Here is a 19587-nt window from a genome sequence, read left to right on the forward strand (position 1 = left end):
TAAAAATGCTCTAATCGCAAGCAGAGAAAGCGACAGACTATGGCTGCAGGAAGGTTCGCTCGTTAGGGAGCTTCGCTTACTAATATCTTACTGGCACTCAAGAGCATCCCTAGTGGTTTTTTGGTTATGGATTATAAATTTTGCTCCCCAAACGCGAGTATCACATGCATCTTACGAGACTCCCTCGTAGCACAACGAAGCGTTTCATTTCTTATTATTGAAGACGAAGATGCATATTTCTATATTTTGCAATATTCATTTATTCCAATATATTCTACATTACGTATAGCCTCCCAGAATCTCTCTTCGTCCCGTCGTCTGAGAGGAAGAGAAAGACAGACGGAGAGATAAGGGGTCTTAGTATAGATCAATGTGTTTAGAGTCCTATTCCTCGTTTAATTAATGAAAATTAGAATAATGAAATCTGTTTAAAACACCTCATTCTAAGAAACTTATTTAAAATTGAAATACTTAATCTGAAAAAGATCACAGAAAACTAAAGTTATTCACTCGAAAAATCTAAAAAATAGATTTACAATACTTCATTTTCTCTGCTTTTGGTCCCCTCTCCTCCTTCTGAAGGCAAAGAAGAAAATCGAACTCGATACAACACCATTCCTTTTAACAACTGTACGCCGAAACTGGCTAGGTCCCCCCATTTCAGTTTAAAATACCATCCTGTTGATCAAACTGTTTAGCGTTGACGTAAAAGCGAGCGGGTCAGTATAAACAAAGTAGCCTACACATAGTCGTGGAAGCAATTAATACTTTCGCCAAACCTCACAATGATCAAGGGAGCTAACAATTACCTAATATTCTGCAATAATAACTCATTGCTTGGCGAAAAGTTTATGACAGGCGACGCAATAATAGCCAAATTGATTTCAGCTAATTAAGGACACGCGGATCCTTTATTAAGTGGGAGCTGGTCGATTTTTCCTCTCTAATATCCACTGTGTGTCGAGTTTAATTCAGGGATCAATCTTAAGACAGATTGAAATAGAGGAAAATTGCTCATCTGAATGACGGGTAATGAGTGCTAGTCACAACTTGGCGGCATAAAAGGATGCAAAGAGTTTCTCCTTGGTACCTTCTAATTAGAATAACCTCTATAACATACATTTTACCTAGTAGTCATAGCCGAGGATGGGTAACTTTCATTTAAATAACACTAACATATGCAAGCCTATGAGTGTTCAAAAAAGCTCTCTGTAAACAGTAAAAGTGTAATTACATTTGTATAGAATAGTTGCCTTTAAAAAAAATGTTATTTTTAAATTTATTTTTGTAACAACTGATTTCAAGTGTAAAAGTAGGAGCAAAATATGACTGCAATTCTCTGATTTTCTTACTTTTCGTATTTTCGAGTAATTTTCACCAGTAACTCTTTACATTCTGTCGCTGTTGGTCTCTGGTCTGGAACAGGATTGCAGCAAGATATCATAAGTTTGGTCCACTCTGCTGGAGGAGCGAAGCTGCCGTCCCCTACGGGGCATCTAGATAGATAACCTTTGACCTCTGTCGGAGGAGGGATTTCTTCACCGTTCTCAATAAGGTCGGTAAATATTTCTTTACCGTACCACATTTCCCACATCATGATGCCAAAGCTGTACATGTCCACTTTTGAGCCGTACTGGATGCGTTCTCTTACTTCCGGCGCCATGTAATGCAAGGTCCCGCATTGGGTACCCGTGATCAAGCTTTCAGACTTCGCCCAACCGAAGTCTGCAATTTTGATGACTCTGTCTTTTGAGATCTGCAAACGAGGAAAGACAGCATCTCAAATTTGCAAGAAGAAACATTTAATATGTAAATACAGTCAAACCTCCCGGAAGCGCACACCCGTAATGTCTAGTCTGGGTGGTCGCTTCCAGGAGGTGGTCACTTACCCAAGGTCAGGCCACAGGAGGGTCTATGTTTTAAGTAATCAATTTGCACATGATGACCGGACCCTTTTGCCAGCGCTTATCGAAACCTACGTGTCAACATATAGTAGTAACTTTTAGTGGCTCATTCAGGGAGAAAATCCTAGTATCTGTACATGTGGTGATTGTTTTGTATCTCACAAATGGCTTCAAAACATTGTATACTCAATGCAGAAAGGCCAAAGTTCACTTCAACTTGTTGTAAATCGCCATGGGCAAATTGATATAGCACTTTACAAATCCTCCATTATTATTATTATTATGATTGTTATTATTATTATTAGAAAACAATTGAAACTTGTAAACAAGCATCTCTAGAAGTACTCGCTTCCTAGAAGTGGTCGCTGTCGAGAGATTCTAATTATGGTGATTTGACTTAGAAACTTTTGGTATTTTGAAAAAGTGGTCGCCAACGAGAGGTGGTCGCTTACGAGAAATGGTCACAAAGGGAGGTTCGACCGCATACCTCCTCGTGGTTTATTCAAGTTGCTAATAGCTGAGTTCACAGAAAGATTTAAGATGTTAATCGAAACAGGAAATATTATTGTTACAACGTGTATTAATATATTTAAACTTGTGCTTTAAGAAAAGGGTATAACGTTTACTTCCGTCGGAACTGTAACAAAGGTAAGGTACGAAAAAGGCCCCTAAGTTTTCACCTTTGAGTGTCAGCTCGTTTAATTTGCTATTCATATCTCCTAGGATTTATTTCCTTCTTTTCCGTCCTCTGACCCATTTTTCCTGTGTATCCCACTGGGATCGTTAAGTCGTGTAGAGGTGTTCAATTCACTTACTCATCAAGTCATCATCGATTTTAAATGGAGCTTGAAACTAAAAGAGAGCTCCAAAGAAAACGCAGAAAAACCACAGAGGTAACAAGAAAAAACATGGAAATCTAAGGAAAAGCTAACACCGATCGAATTTAGCAAACTGGAAAAACGTCAGCGCGAGCTTTTAGGCAGGTGTAATTATTATTTAAATCAGCTCATATAAATGTAATCATCATTATCAAAAGTGTTAAACAACGACAGCTTTTTCAAGGTCGAGAGAATAAATAGATTATTGCCAATGCATTAACAAACCAGCATGTTGGACAGCTTAATATCCCGATGAACAATGCCAAGATTGTGAAGAAATTCCAGCCCCAGTAAGATATACACGGTACATCGAAGTATTTTAACTGCAGCATCCTCCGTCATCCAAGGAGTTTTTCTTTTTTCGTTGAAGATTTGATCCTTCAGACTTGAGGCGCACAACTCAAGGACGATATCCAAGGAAATCAGCCGGCCATTTTGAACATTCATGCACACTCCATGGAAAGTCAAAATGTTTTTATGTTGTACTTGCCTGTGTGACGAGAAAGAAAGAAAACCGAAAAACTGCAATGTACGCTTTCCTTTCTAAAGTTACTCAGAAAATACGATATAAAATAACTGATTATGCCGGTGTTAAAACCGTAGCGAGAACGTTTCCAAGTTCCGGTGCACTATGTGCCTCTTTACCTATCACCCATATGTATTCGGACAAACAGCGGTATATTTGAAGACCTTTGAAGTAACTTTGTGTGGCATTTAAAACGGTGCAGCTCAAAAGACAAGAAGCAGACTTTTAAAGTATGGTAAAACCAGGAAAATTCCTAAGTCAGTGTGTGCATTTGTTTGACTGTCTTACTATCTGTTTAGCTATCCAGACACTCATACCTTAATATTCCTGCTTCTTCAAGAAACCGAGCAACACTTTGTGGTTGAAGCTCTTGTTGTAGTCTTTTTACAGCAACACTCTGTCCTTTTAGTGTTCCCTTAAAGACTTTGGCTGAGCTTCCTATTCCCAGCACTTCTCCCATATTGCAAGAAAGCTTTTTGCCATCGATTTGGCCAGACGGGTACATGACTGGTACTCCGTTTTGGATGGCGTCAAACAAAAGGTTGTCGCTCATATTCCGCAGTTTCCAAGACAGGTCGACCAGGGCTTCTTCATTTCCTGATTTATCTGCTATCCTCCTGAAAGCCTCACATTGCTGATCGTATTTACTGATGATCGCTGAATGACATCTCTTTATTTGAGAAATTTGATTTTTTTCGTTAGCTAATTCTCTTTGGACATGATCCCGAAGACCTTCTTTAATGAAAGACTTTAGAAACTGTGGGGAAAGTTCTTTTAAAGCTTTACAAGGATCTTCCCTGAGCTGATATTCCTTGTGATACTTTGCGACGGCCATATAACCGAAAGCGGGTGCAAAGAGAGCTCCTGCAGCTAAACCAACAGGAATCAACACTGGCATAAAAACTACACCAGCTGCCACAATTACCTTTTTCATTTTTGCATATAAAGGCAAACACATTCTTCCAGAGTGCAATTCAAAGGGAACAGACTGATCCTCTGAGTCAAGAACACGGTCAATGTCACAAATGCCCTTTTGAAGATCAGAGAAATATCGAAGACGTTTTTCCTCCAGGTCTGCACGAGCTTTCGCGAAATGTTTTTCTCTATTTTCCACGCTTTTAAGTAAAGAATGTAATCTTCGATCTATGCATTTACCAAGTTCGAATTTGATCTGTCTGGAACTATGACGATGACCAATAACAGGCAAGTCCTTTTCGGACCAATCGCAAAATTTCTTCTGAACTTCTTCAGATCTCAAGTAGGACGTAAGCTCTTTGCACAGTTCTTCTTCGTGGAAATGAATAGCATCATCAATTTCATGGATGTGAGAGCCTTTCTCGAGCTTCTGCAGCAACTCATTAAGTTCTTCCCTTACCTCCAGGCATTCGTTTCTACTCCTTTGAGTATTTTGTATTTGCACATTTGCCAAATCCTTTAGCCAGCTAATCTGGCCACTTATCCAGCTGTTGATTTGAAACAAAGTTAATTCCGTATTCGATCATTTTAGATACAGTTCAAATCGCAACCCACCCTTAAAAGGACCAGTGGCTGAAAGTTATGCAGGTGCTACCCTTGACTTTAAACTCTTGGCCTTTTCCTCGGCCAGGCTGGTTTAAAGGCGGCAATGACTGCCTTCAAGCGAAAATCCTAACTGATTGTGTCTCCAATATCAATAGAAGCCTCTTCCAAGATGTCTTGACACTCTACCACCCTTCAGCTATTGAATCTTCCCTGCCTACTGACGGAGCAGTGGCAAGGAATAAGCCTGACGGCTAGTCAAGCTAAACAGTGCATTTTCAAAATAAGCTCGGAAGCCCCCTTCACCTTAAGAGCAATTTAGAATAGGCGGAGGAGTCCAAAACCAACCCTCTCCATCCCTGTGCTTTGGACGCACCACAGCCGCTGACCCACCCTATAATGGGCCAGTCCCTCTGCTGCGTATCGGTGCTGTCCTTGACAATAAGCCCCTCCATTTTCAGCTAAGAGGTTTTTGCAAACCCTCGTACACCTGCTACTTCGGACTCTCGGCCACCCCCAATCACTGGGTGTTCACCACTAGCAGAGGTGTGGCAGGACAGGAACCTGACTGTTAACCTTGCAACACAGTGGGTATGTTTTGCGAATCCAAGCAGATATATCTTTGTAGACTCAACGAAACATACCCAAAAGTGCAGCAAGTTTCACCTCCCTTCCCAAGCCCCCTACTTTGGAAACTGAAAATTCTCTCCTATCCGCCCGCTGCAGTGATCTAGTCCACCATCTGAGGTGCAGGAGGGCATGAGCCTGACTTTAAATCGTGGGAGACAGTCCAAGACACAGAGTGATCATCCACTAACTGAGGTGTCACAGGGCACGAGCCTCGCTGTAAATCATTCAAGACAGCGGGCGGATTTTTGTAAATCTGGTTTTTAAGAGATTAAATTTGTAAATTTGAATTAATACGTTCTGATATTCGTTTCCCATAGATTAGATTGTCAAACAAAAAGCTTTTTTTACTTACAGATAGAAGAAGGTAGCTTTCATTTTTACATCACGGAGTAAAAGGTCCTGAATTGCACAAATGAGCGTGTACAGATCATCATTCATCTTGCCTGACTCCATTAGCTCCTCTTTTGCTGTGTTCATAGATATTCTGACCACTTGACATTCTTCATCAAGTTTGGGAATTCTTTCCCTTAGTCTGCGTATGATATTCTTTTGGAGCTCCTCTGTTTCGGTTTTGTCATCTTTTCCCTCCATTGCATCCCACTTGTTGCAGACGAAAAGAGCAGATTCAGCAGTGATGCCTGGTTCTTCTCTTCCTTCGTAGAGCTTCTTCCATTCATCCAATACTCGAAGCTAAAAAGTGAAAAAGTTAAGATGAAATAAAATGTCTAACAGAAGACTCTTGGCGTCTCTTGTCAAGTAATCCCACACTTTCCCTTAGTTGTTGTTCACTCTCTACATCAACATTATACTCCACTTTCTTTCTCTTTTTTAACGGATCTGATGTTTATCAACTAATTGTTGTATTTAATAGCATACTCATTGATATAACAATTTTCTACATTTTCTAAAGTTTTTCATCAGCAGAAGGAGATGTAACAGTGAGCTCAATTTTGGGGTTATCCTTTCTGTTTTTCTATACCTGGCTCTATTTGTCAGACAAATGCCATTTTAACCTTGTATTTAGTTCTTCACATGTTGAACCTACGTATAATCTACCGTCATCAAACATTATCTTATATATCTTACCATTCTTGTATAGACTATTAAACTTACTATTTGTCAGTTCCAACGTAGGTTGTTCTCTGGTAACATATCTATTGTTTAGCTCTTTGAAGTTCAGACGAATGAATTCAAACTTTCTGGTACGAGATAATGCAGTATACAATTGTTTTTTAATCTATGCACTTGACATTATATATATTATAGTTCTCATTTATGTCTGCACCTTGGTATTTATACACTGTAACAGAGAAACCGGGGATAAAGTGTTCTGCAAACTCAGCAAGATCAAACCATTTACCATTTACCTTAACGTTAATATATGTTTAATATCCTCAACAGTAAACTCCATTTATTGAATATCTGTTTGTCTTTGATATTTTGTGTTGCAATTATAGGAGTACCAATGCAAGCTTTATACTTTTCATACTTTAAGTCAATGGTTTCATACTTCTTGTTCACTACAATCCTATCACAGCATTCCGTAATTACTCTTATCCTGGTAGCATTCAGATAACAGATCTTCTTATTGTACTTACCAATTGGTTCAAAGTAAGTGGATATCTTTCAGTGTCAACGAATATAGCATGCATATTATTGGTCTCTTTATCACCAAAAGTTTGTAAGGCGAATGAAGCAATGTGAACATCGCCAATGATCAAAAATGCTTTAGACGCGAACGAGTTACTGTGTGACAACAACACTGTGAAGACCCATCATGTCAATCGATCAGATTTAAAAAAACTTGGCTTTCTAGACAAGATCTTCAGTAAAAAACAATTCTTTTTATTTCCAACAAAGTTTGTAAGAATGTCAAGGCGAATAAAGCAGGGCGAACATCGCTAATGACCAAAAAAGCTTTAGACGCGAACGAGATAATTATTTTGCGACAACTCACTTTGAAGGTGTCTACGTTTGGTCCGCCTCAATACCGGGCTATGCAGGTGAACGGCAAACATTTCTAAACGCTTTTGCAATACAAATACGATTATTATCTAACCAGAAGGTGACCAGAATCCAAAGAAGGGCTAATAGGCAATTGCAGAGTAAGGTGTTTGGATTTTGGGAGAAATGTGAGAATGGTAAAAAAAAACAGCGGCTCAATTACTGAAATCGATGTCGACATTAAACGGACCTTCAAGAGCAGAATAATTGCATGATATATATAGATTTTACATGTTCGCTTGATCCTTAAAATACATCAAATTTTATCGTAAATCAAACGTTCTCGATCATGAATAAATGATTCTTTAAAGTTAAAAAAACATGTGGTTCCGTGTGGTTGCTACGGTTGTCATACAAGAACTCGTTCGTGCCTAAAGCTTGTTTGGTCATTGGCGATGTTCACCTTGCTTTGATCGCCTTGAAATCCTTATACACTTTATTGGAAATAAATAGGATTGTTTTTTACAAACGACCTTGTCTAGATGGCCTAGCTTTTTTTTGAAATCTGACCAATTGACAAGATCTTTAGTGAAAACACAATTTTTTTTTCTTCCAACAAAGTTTATAAGGACCTCATGGCGAATAAAGCAAGGTAAACAACACCAATGACTAAGAAAGTTTCAGACGTGACCGAGTTATTGTGTGACAACAACGCTGTAAAGACTCATCATGTCAATCGGTCAGATTTTTTAAAGAAAACTTGGTTTTTTGAACAAGATCTTCAGTAAGATAACAATTCTTTTTATTTGCAGCAAAGTTTATAAGGATGTCAAGGCAAATAAAGGAAGGTGAACATCGCCAATGCTTTAGACGCGAACGAGTTGTGTGACAACAACACTGTAAAGACTCATCATTCCATTATTAAGAATGTGCATACACCCACTTCAAATGATGATGCAGTTATTAAGGTATTTTGGGAGACAAAATACAGAAAAAAAAGTGATGATAACCAATTATTGAGATTTGGAAGTGGTAACGGATTCTGATGGTAAGACCATTTATGACCAGAGTAGAGTTCAATATGATGATGAGGCTGTGACCTTGAAGCAGACGAAAGATATCACAGATAAGAAAATAGATATGGATAATCTGTTGCCCCAAACATTGAAAAGCATAATATACCAGATAGTGACAGCAATGATAATAGTGATAAGCACGTGGTCAATAACAAATATGTTGATAGTAAAACCTTTACTTTGGTTTTGATATGAAAGGCAATAAGGAGATTAATGTAGTGGACCAAACAAGTGCAAAAGATGGAAGCAATGAAAGTAATGTTGATACAAAACAAGTAGTTTGTTGAAAACTGATGGTACAGGGGTGATGACTGATAATTTGAATATGAATAGCAGAAGTAAGAATTATGTCAAACAGTTACAGGCGCATGAAAGCACACATGCTGCTGATGTTAATTTTATCAATAGAACTATCAACAATAATAATACACAAACAACTACTAATTTATTTCTTGAGTAGAATAGAAATATATAGAAATATATAGAAATAAATCCAGCCAAATTAAAGCGTTAATGACTGAGAAGTAGTCTTCAGGTTAAGGAAGAGGTACGGGAGATTGATGCATTCCGGTTTGCTTGCTATTTTTCTTTGTTTATTGTAACAAGTAATAATGGTGAATATATGAAAGTTAAACATTCTGTTAATGTCGTGAATTCTTGGGCGTCACCACTAATTTTAAGTAATATTTACTTAATTTCGATGTGCAAGTTGGTTTGTAAAATGCTTAAGATTGCTTACCAGGTCCTCTTGCAATCCTCCGGCCTGCGGACTGTTTATCACGTAAATGAACGCATTAGCTTGAGAAAGGTTGTCCATGAAAATACTTTTAACATGATCTGATTCACCAATTCCTGGGCTGTTCACAATCACTATACCACCCTAAATTATAGAGAGAGGATTAATAAATTATGAAATTCGAAAAAGCCGAAAAAGTGCAACATCCCTGACAGGGAAATAAATCTAAAGCAAATCTTAATATGAAAAAGGTTCAAGAAATCTTCAAGCTCCATTGTTGGAGGCCAAAGGGAAAAAAGTAAAGAAAAGTGACAAAATGTCCTTCAAAGGCCAAATGTGGTGAGTCTCCTGGGAAAAATGCTCTAAAAGAATTATTTGAATCTTCAATATACAGTTGCTAAACTTTTAGCATTCTAGGTATAGTTTGAGGTTCTTAATGAAGAAACATAATCAGGTGTTTTGTTAAGGCTTGGTGATCTGATTAAGTAAACTTGAAAGAAAATATGAAGTCTCGTTAAGATTAAAATGATTGTTACTATTATAACTTTCCTTTTCATACATAGTAGATTCTAAAGGATTGATGGTTGATTGAGTAACATTCTTACCTCTAATAATGTGTTGGGAAGCATTATCTCTATTTTCTTGCACCAATCTTCATCCTCTATTGACTTTTGAATGTACTCTTTGATTTGGTCCTCAATGTTTCCTCCCTTGAGGATACGTTTATGTTCACTCTTGTTGGAAAAGTGCAGCACAATTTCCTTCTCTGAACCATGAGATATTTCACAGGTAGTCATAGTCTCTTTCTGGATATTGGAAGGAAGAAGTTTCTCACCAAGCAATAGATTGATCAGACTGTTCCTACCAGCACTGGTCTCACCTGTTAAAAAATATTAGATACATTCTGTGGATGTGATCCAAAATTGGCTGTTATTAACTGTACACAATACTGCACAAATCAAAGTACTAGAATGACCCTTTAATAGAGATCAAAGAACAAAACATACATGTTGGATTGGTGCATTGACAGTAATTGGCCTTCAGATCATTGTTACAGGCAGCAATGTGGAGCCTTTGTTGTTTAAAATACAATCCGGAGGCTACTATGATTTTACTTCAAGTGTCTGCTAAGGGGAAATTAAAAACGAAGGAAATCATAACCCCTAAAAATATCCGTCACTGTTTCCATCAATGTCCACTTGCAAGAATGTTTAGATACAAAGTTAGTGTGCTAATTCAAACTAGTTTTTGTGAGGGCAGCAGTATGTAGGGCTGTCTGCTTATAAGTGTCTTTTGGCCAGAAGTACAGATGTTGGCTTCAAGTGCACAAATGTTTTTGCTTGGAGAAAAGTGTGCCCTATGGGTACCTATTTTTAGACCTACCAGCAATGAAAACGGTACATTTCTCCCTCTCAAGGTCTGCGAGGCGTCTTTCAGCACCAGCCTCAAATACCTGATTGCCTTCCGGAGTAATCAAGTTAGTTTGCTGCTGAATTTCCTTCACTTTAAAATAGTATTGTTTCAGTATCCGTAGCTGATTTTGAGTATCCTCCAGGTCTTTTAAGATCCATTGATATCCCTAGTATAAAAAGGTAGATGAAAATAAATAAACCTGGATCAAAAATACCTCACCAACCCTAATTAAGCCAGTAGTGTTTTGCAGTACTCGGCCTTGGATGAAGTCCTGCCTCAAGGGTAAAACAATGCCACTCCTTTGCTTCAAATAAAGTTTGAAAACTTTACCTAAAAAAATTTCTCATTTGTTCCATCAGCTGTAGAACGTTCAGACACATCAATTGATCTGATGCCAAAATAGATTGGTTTTGTAACCATCCTAACTCTACCGCTGATCTACAGGCTTTCGACTGCATTTTGACCCTGCATGTAGTCTAAATTTTACAGGGAATGACTTTCTGGTATGTACATCCTGACGAGATATTGTTACGAACGTAGCTTTGCATGACATTAAATGTGTGTGATTCGAGGAAGAGTTCTATTCTTGGGTTAGATCATCCACATTTAGGGGGATGTAATTAAACTCTAGAGAATTTTACTCCTGTATACATGAGCTCTACTTTTAAGCAAAGATAAACATTTAAACAAAGTAATGAACAAACAAACGCTTTCAAAACGATGTTCAGATCAGAGTACATGTACATGGTAAGAGTTCCAAAAGGAAGCCAAATCCATCATAATCTAGCACAGTTATTGCTGCCTTGCTTATATATACTTCTCACCATGGGATTGCTGAAGAACAGCAAATAGAAATAAATCCAGCCAAATTAAAGCGTTAATGACTGAGAAGTAGTCTTCAGGTTAAGGAAGAGGTACGGGAGATAGAAGATTTTTTGCAGAGACAAAGTACACCGGGTTTTAAGCAAATCCGTGTGGTTATAGACCATTTCTAGAGAAGAATCCACCACAAAAACTGCTCGTAAGATACCACTGATCTTTTGAGTATATTTCCATTCTTGTTACATGAATATATTCGGACGGTTTTATATATAGCAGACGATCAGTGAGACAGAGATAACAAATGTGGTAAACACACTCTGTTGTCAGGTGTAAGATGCATAACTAATCAGACGAACATGGATGTATGTTGTCACTCGCGGTCGATTTCAAAATATTCTCAGCTTAAAGAGCAAAACTGAATGTGAATACTGTCGAAAGCTTGCGCCTATTTGTGTGCGTGAAAAAAATTAAGAGCTTTCAGCCCTCGATTAACTTTCTTCGTTCGAACAGACGAGCACATCCAAAAAATACCTGTTGCTTCGCATACGGGGGCAACAGAATCCACTCAAAATTCATAACCTACGTGCACGGCAGTCGTCTTGTTTTCTCAGACCTCTTTCTCGTTTCAGCTTCCGTTTCATCCAAATGCGCAATGACTAATGTATACCTTTCTGCTTCTTTTCCGGATCAACTTTATGCAAAAACCGTGAAGATCAGGAAGAAGTGTCATTCAACATTTCTGGTAGTAAATGCTTGCACCGTCGGTATTGGATTACTTAATGCTGGCGGTTTCTATCCACTGAATCTTTGTTTATTCACCCGTATCAGGTCAAGGATTAAGATCTTAATTTAAGGGAGGCTGGGCATGGCTTCGAGGTAGTAAGACGTGCCGTTCCGCGCTCTGCTCGAAAAGTATCTAAAATGGCTTCAAAGTTTTTAGTATGAGTATTCTGCGCTCAGGAAAGAAGCTTAAAGTTCAGTCTACCATGTCGGCGGAAAACGTTGCGGAGCTGAGTCGCCTGGTGAAAAGTCTTGCAGAAAAAATCGATAAGTTGGAAGCTTCGAGCCAAAGTCGCCATGATACTATCTTAACGAAGCTGACAACGCTTGAAACTACAACGAGCGAATTATCCGCAGGTTTAGAAGGGATGAACCAAGAAATGGAAGCAGTGAAACAAACCTTGCAGAAGAAAGCTGCTTTAGTACAAGTGGAACTACTTGAGAAGAAATTAGAAGAAATGGAGAATCGTTCTAAGAGAAATAATATTGTTATTTGGAACATTCCAGAAGGTGCCGAAAAAGACTCGTCCTGCTTAGCGCTTGTAACTTCCATCTTAACGGAACACATGGGCCTAGAGGAGATAGAAGTAATGCGGGCCCACCGCACAAATATCAAACAAAGGCAAAGTCCTACAAGTGGTGCAACTCTACCTAGGCCAGTTCACGTATATTTATTAAAATATACCGCCAAGGAATACATCTTGCGTAATGCGGCCTCTAAGTTAAGAGAGAATCCTTTCCATCAAGCAAATCTATACATTTCAGACGACGTATCAAAATCTGTGAGGGAGCAGCGCAAAAAGCTTAAAGAGAGGCACCTGAATGAAATCCGTAGTCGAGAAGATGTCCAATTCGCCTATATTCCTTGGAGCGTACCGGCCAGGATCATTTTTAAATTGAATGGTGAGTCAAAACTTAAGTCCTTCTACCTGCAAGCTGAAAATGCCAACACCAGCTAAACCGACAACTGGACTTGATCGCGTATTGCTTTACTATCAAATATACTATCTTTGCTCTAGAACTGTCTACAATATTTTAAGATGAATTATCTAGCTCTTCATTTAATTTCACGAATTCGAAGGCCGCTCTTTGTTAATCTTTTTTTTTTTTTCTGACAAATGATAAAATACATTTATAGGAAGCCATAATTACTGTCAATCATGTTATTAAGTTAATATTTTATCGGTTTGGAGCGAGTGCGGCTGAAGGGGAGAGAAAGGATGCTACACTCCTTCAGGAGGAAAGATGAAAATTTGAAATTTGATATTATTTTCCAAGCTAAATTATTTACTATGTGTTTATATTTTTGTGTCAGTGTTTTCGTTTCTTTGTGTAGAGCGATGCAAATAATTATTCAAAGGTGTGTTATAAGGCAAATGGTCTTCCAGGTTTTTTCCGTACCAAATCAGAAAAATCATTGCAGAAATGAGTGATTTTAGAATGCTTTCATTAAATGTTAGAGGCTTGAGCAATTTTAAGAAACGACGCGCAATTTTTGCATGGTGCAGAAAACAAAATGCAAATATTATTTTTCTTCAAGAAACGCATTCAACTGGAAACAATGAGAAACAATGGAAAGCTAAATGGGGTGCCCCTCTGGAGCTCGCTCATGGGAGTAGTGGTTCAAGGGGTGTTGCAATACTCTTTCGAAAGGGGTTTGATTGCAAGATAATTAAAAAAGTCATTGATCCCAATGGGAGATATATTAGTATTGAAGTTCAAATCAATGATGAAAAATATTTTTTAGTGAATGTTTACGGTCCAAACAATGATAATCAAGCTGTGCAATTCTATGATCATTTAATTGACGTTCTAAGGAAAGAAGGTCTCGCTTATGAAGATAAAATAATAATAGGTGGTGACTTCAATTGTCCCATTAATCCGCTACTAGACAAAAAAGGTGGGATACTGGTATTAAGGAAGAAAGTTGTTGAACGCATTGAAGAAATACAAACAAAATTTAATTTGCATGATGTATGGCGTGTAAAAAATCCCCAAGCAAAAAGCTTTACATGGTCCCAAAAATCTCCATTTATTTTTTGTAGATTAGATTATTGGCTCATCTCAAATTCACTTCAGGACTTGATTAAAGATGTCAACATCATTGCAGCAATAAGGTCTGATCACTCAGCAATTTTCTTACATCTACAGGAAATCGAAGAATGTCAGCGAGGCTCGGGGTTTTGGAAAATGAATACTTCCTTATTGACTGATGGAAATTTTGTTCAAAAGATGAAAGAAAAGCTAGACCAATGGAAAAAAGAGGGAGAGGAATTTTCAGATGTGAGAGTTGCTTGGGACTGGATTAAATATAAAGTCAGACTCTTTTGCATAAATTACTCAAAAGAAGTAGCTAAGACCAAAAGGGAGAGAGAAGAAATGCTGCAAAGAAAATTGCAAATTGCTCAAGCACAGTTTCAGCAGGCCCCCTGTGAGGAGGTCGAAAAAATTCTTGATGAATGCAAAGCAGACTTGGAAAATTTTTATGAGGAAAAGGCTAATGGATTAATTGTGCGTGCCAGGGCGAGGTGGCATGAATACGGAGAAAAGAGTACTAAATATTTTTTGAGTTTAGAAAAGAGAAATTACACCAGGAAACACATAAGAAAGCTCTGTTTAAGTGGAGTCATTACTAAAAACTATCAAAAAATATTGGATTCCGCTACGGAGTATTACAAGAACTTATATAGTAGCAAATTGAAGGTAGACCAATCTGACTCATTACATCACTTTCTTGGAAATTCGAATATTCCACGACTATCGCAAGAGGAAAGATTAAGCTGCGAGGGTCAAATAACCATAGAGGAATGTGTTAAAGCACTTGATACATTTGACACGGGGAAGACGCCTGGAAATGATGGAATTCCTTTTGAATTTTATAAAATTTTCTGGAATTCTGTTGGTGAATTAATGACTGAAGTTTTTAATCATTGTTTTGAGCTAGGGCAAATGTCAAATTCTCAAAAGCAGGCGATCATCACCTTGATCGACAAAAAAGGAAGGGACAGGATGTTTTTGAAAATTGGAGACCAATCTCGTTGATTAATGTCGACTCAAAAATCGCAACTAAGGTCATCGCAAATAGAATAAAAAATGTTCTTCCCTCTGTAATCCATGCAAATCAATCCGGTTTTATGAAGGGTAGGTTTATTGGGGAAACAGCTCGTTCAATCTTAGACATTATCGCTCATACTGAATCACTACAGTTACCAGGTGTTTTACTGTTTATTGATTTTGAAAAAGCTTTTGACTCCATAGAACATGAATTTCTTTATAAAGCATTAGAGTGTTTTAATTTCGGACCCTCCTTCATAAAGTGGATTCAAACGTTTTATAATAACCTCTCAGGTTGTGTTCTTAATAATGGTTTTTTCTCTTCTCCTTTTCAACTAGAAAGGGGTGTTAGGCAGGGAGACCCTCTGTCGCCTTATTTATTTTTAATTGCCATTGAAATTATGGCGATATCTATAAGAACAAATGAGAATATTGAAGGCATAAAAATCGGGGAAGATGAAACTAGGTCTCTGTTGTACGCCGACGACATGACAGCTACTCTAGCAAATATTTCATCAGTCGAAAAAGTAATACAAATCCTTAATGACTTCGAAAAATGTTCTGGCTTAAAAATGAACCTTTCTAAAACCAAAGCTATGTGGGTTGGAAAAAACAAAAATTCTTTAGAAACACCTCTGGGCCTTGAGTGGTGTACTGGTGTTAAGACCCTAGGTATTCACTTCTCCTGTGATCAAGAACAAGCTATAAAACAAAATTTCCAGGATAGATTAAATGAAGTTCAAAAAATGATTAATTTATGGAAACTCAGAGGTCTCTCCCTATTTGGCAAAGTAACAATGATTAAATCTTTCCTAATCCCAAAATTATTATATGTTTCCTCAATAATAGAAACCCCACCCGAAATTATTAAACAGATGGAGAAAATGATCTACAAATTTTTGTGGAAAGGCCCTGATAAAGTCACAAGGCTTTCTGTGATAAATACTTTAGAGAATGGTGGACTGAATCTCACAGACCTTGAGCTACATATTAAAGCATTAAGATTGTCCTGGATTCCGCGTCTCATAGATGAGAAGGAAGGGCCCTGGATTTCTTATCTCAAATACAACTTAAAAAAATACGGAGGATGTTTTCTTTTTAGATGTAACTATAATGTAAATGATCTTGACTTAAGTCTTAGTAAGTTTTACTAACAGCTTCTAAGATGGTGGGCGGATTTTAGATGCTCCTTTTCTGATGTGAATTATTCTCAAAATGTAATTTGGAATAATAAGGATATACGAATTACTAATAAACCTGTTTTTTATAAAACATACTTTGACAAGGGCATAACTTATTTGAATGATTTACAGTTCGATGTTGACAATGTGCGTTCTTATGAATTCTTTAAGCAAAAAAGACTTAACACTAATTTCCTGACTTGGACAGCCTTGAGATCTTCTATTATTAATATGAAATCAAAAAGCTCCTGCCCCATCCCCACAGCGGGTAATCTCGATCCTATGAATTTTGATTATAAGTCTAAATCTTTTAATGCATATACTGCAAAGTGTAAACAGTTTTATTCTACGATGATAACAAGTAAAGCGAGAATCCCGAATGGCTTTAAAAAGTTGACAGCGGATTTTGAGCTTTCAAATGCGCAGGAAGTTTTCTCTATTCCTTATCTTGTTGCGAGCGAAACGTATGTTTGGTCGTTTCAATACAGAGTATTGAATTTCATTTTGTTTACAAACGATGAATTGTTCAAAATAGGGTTAAGTGATTCGGACATGTGTTCTTTTTGTGGAACCTATACGGAAGATCTGTACCACCTCTTCTTTAACTGCTCCTTTGTGCAAGCTTTTTGGAACGTATTTACAGTTTGGTGGTTTGATCTTAGTGGCGAATATTTAATTTTGTCTTTAAAAGATATTATGGTTGGCTTACTTCAGAGGAATGATCTGTTAAATTATTTGATAATTTTAGGGAAATTGACTATTTGGGAATGTAGAAAAAATAACACCTCTCCAATATTTAGATTGTTTTTGCACAAGGTTGAAGTTAAAAAACAAGTTGAAAAAATAATTGCTATAAGAAACAGAAAGCTTCGCGATTTTCAAATTAGATGGGAATTTCTCATATAATTTTGTGTTTGCCCTTTTTTTTAAGGAAAAGAATGGAAGACCAATGCATAAACTTAGATCTCATATTCTTCCTTGTTTATTAGTTTATTGTAGTTTATTTTTGTTAGAGAATTAACTGGGCGTCGCCATCGCCGGTATGTGTCACTGTGCAATGTTAAAAGAAAATAGTACTTTTTGTATGTAATGGCATAATTAGTAGATTGTGTTGTTAATAGAACTGGATACTGTAAGTAGTGTAATTATTAGTGACTGTAAATAGTGTAATTATTAGTGACTGTAAGTAGAGTAATGTAAATAAGCATTGTAATTAGTGTAAGTGGTGTTTCATATTGTATTTTAAGCATTGTGTTTGTAATTTAAAAAAAAAATTTAAAAAAAAAAAAAAAAAGATCGTAATTTAAACGGGTCTAGGATATCTCTATTTCATATTTTCGGGAGGTTAAATTCTATGCACGAAGTTTCCAGAACTGGCTATGCATTTCGCGAACTATTAGAGAAAACAGACTAGTTTCAATATGAAAGAGTTAATACTTTGCTTCGCATACATAAAAAGTTTTGCTCTTTGTCTCTTGCCTGGACGCTGGGTTGACCTTCATTGTAAGCATACTCTACTGCTTCGTCCGGTTTGTAATTTTCATTTCCGTGAAAATTCATGTTTTGTTTGCGGAATTGTCCACTGACTTTCATTAGGCTCGTTCCTTGACCTATTTTTAACCGATAGGATTGATGTTTCGAATGAACATATTGTCGATGTAAAGTACGAGCAAACTGGTTTTTAATTACCCGTTGACATGCTCAAATTTTTACATACTTTGATTGTTTCATGGACGCGCTTGCTCGTAGGTGAACTATTTATAAATACTTAAGCATAGACGAAACTTGCTATTGAGGGATCAGCGCTTAGAACAAGCCACGATTGAAAGAAAACATAACTTTGCATCTATATTGACATTTTGTTTACACATCCATGAATTTAGTGAAATAAAACTACTAATTCCTGCTGTCTATCGCGAACATTCTATAAATAATACTCTGTTCATTTCAAAACAAGGTCCTTAAAATTATCTTTCATGATCAATTATGATGTTAATTTTTATTTTCGCTTCATATTTTGATGAATTATGTATGATATGTAAGTCTATGTGAAACTTAGTGCATCCCGCACCGGAAAAATTAGAAAAAAACATACGTCTGCGTCAATGTTGACATTTTGTGTACAGAATTCTCCTAGGTCTGCTGTCTGACGCAAATTATAACATTCCAAAGCAAGGCAGTGATCTGGGAAACACTGCATATGTATGGCCATGCAACCAATTTGGCTTTTTAGTTTGATGAAATATAAAAGTTTTAGTTTTGCATGTCTTCCGTTTTTTGAGGTATGTTTGTTTGGCCTTGATTGATCAATAAGAGCTTACCATCTCCAAAGTCCCATTTGATTTCCTCAACTCAGCGACTCTCTCTTCGCACAGTTCCTTTGCCCTTCCCATGTCCGTAACCTCCTCTTTGACACATAGCAGCTCTAACTCTTGCACCACATCCAAAACACTTTCGCTTCGCCGTTTAACAGGCATCGGTTTCAACCCTCGTTTCATCTTGTTTTGACGTCTAGTCACTGAAAGTAGTCATTAAAGCTATCGAGTCTCTTGCGATGTTTCATTTAAGCTGAGTACAGTTAGCCCGAGCGCGATTCAGCGACTTATGTCTTCAGTCGAAAATTCAAAGCTGTCGGAATAATTAACTCGAAGAACCACCTATTTCTAAACAGTCACTGCCACAGGATGATACTACTTCAGGAAGTTCAACCTTTTCAACTTTTATTTTCATCCGCTTGAGTGATCAGTTTACTAAAGGCAATAACGGAATAGGAAAGAAACAAGGAAATCACGTCTGCTCAAAATGTGCTTCCGTGGCGAATTTCATCAAGACACGTATTATGTATTTTGGGAAGTCTCTCTTATACCAGGCTTTGAAATAGCTAATAATTAAAATATAAATGTAGCAGAAGGGTAAGGAAGTGGGTACAGTGGACACAGAGGACCACAGGAACAGAGGGTACAGAGGACAAGAGGCACAGAGGACCAGTCAAACAATGGGTACAGAGGACCATAGGAAGAGTGCGCACAGAGGACCGGTGGAACAGTGATTACAGAGGACCAGAGGACTAGGGGTTTCAGACGACCAGTGGGCGCAGAGGAGCAGAGGAGCAATGGGTACAGGGG

The 19587-nt window shown here is 37.5% G+C and overlaps 1 protein-coding gene across 3 annotated transcripts; it reads right to left on the minus strand.

The window, feature by feature from the left end:
• Positions 1–244: 244 nt before the first annotated feature.
• Positions 245–19156, minus strand: LOC113677067 (uncharacterized). 3 transcript variants are annotated; one of them, XM_089209870.1, is made up of 8 exons: positions 18784–19156; positions 10596–10791; positions 9818–10092; positions 9216–9356; positions 5809–6146; positions 3626–4771; positions 3008–3272; positions 245–1756 (listed from the first exon to the last, which is right to left on the minus strand). In XM_089209870.1, exons 1-8 carry the CDS (start codon positions 18958–18960, stop codon positions 1349–1351), a joined length of 2946 nt encoding a protein of 981 aa, XP_089065996.1. In that variant the 5' UTR covers positions 18961–19156; the 3' UTR covers positions 245–1348. The 3 variants fall into 3 exon arrangements, with proteins under 3 accessions (XP_089065996.1, XP_089065997.1, XP_089065998.1); XM_089209871.1 differs by lacking the exon at positions 18784–19156 and adding an exon at positions 11979–12231; XM_089209872.1 differs by lacking the exon at positions 18784–19156 and adding an exon at positions 12031–12223.
• Positions 19157–19587: the final 431 nt, after the last annotated feature.

Source organism: Pocillopora damicornis, chromosome 6 (assembly GCF_964200805.1).
Source record: "Pocillopora damicornis chromosome 6, jaPocDami1.2, whole genome shotgun sequence".
NCBI lineage: Eukaryota > Metazoa > Cnidaria > Anthozoa > Scleractinia > Pocilloporidae > Pocillopora > Pocillopora damicornis.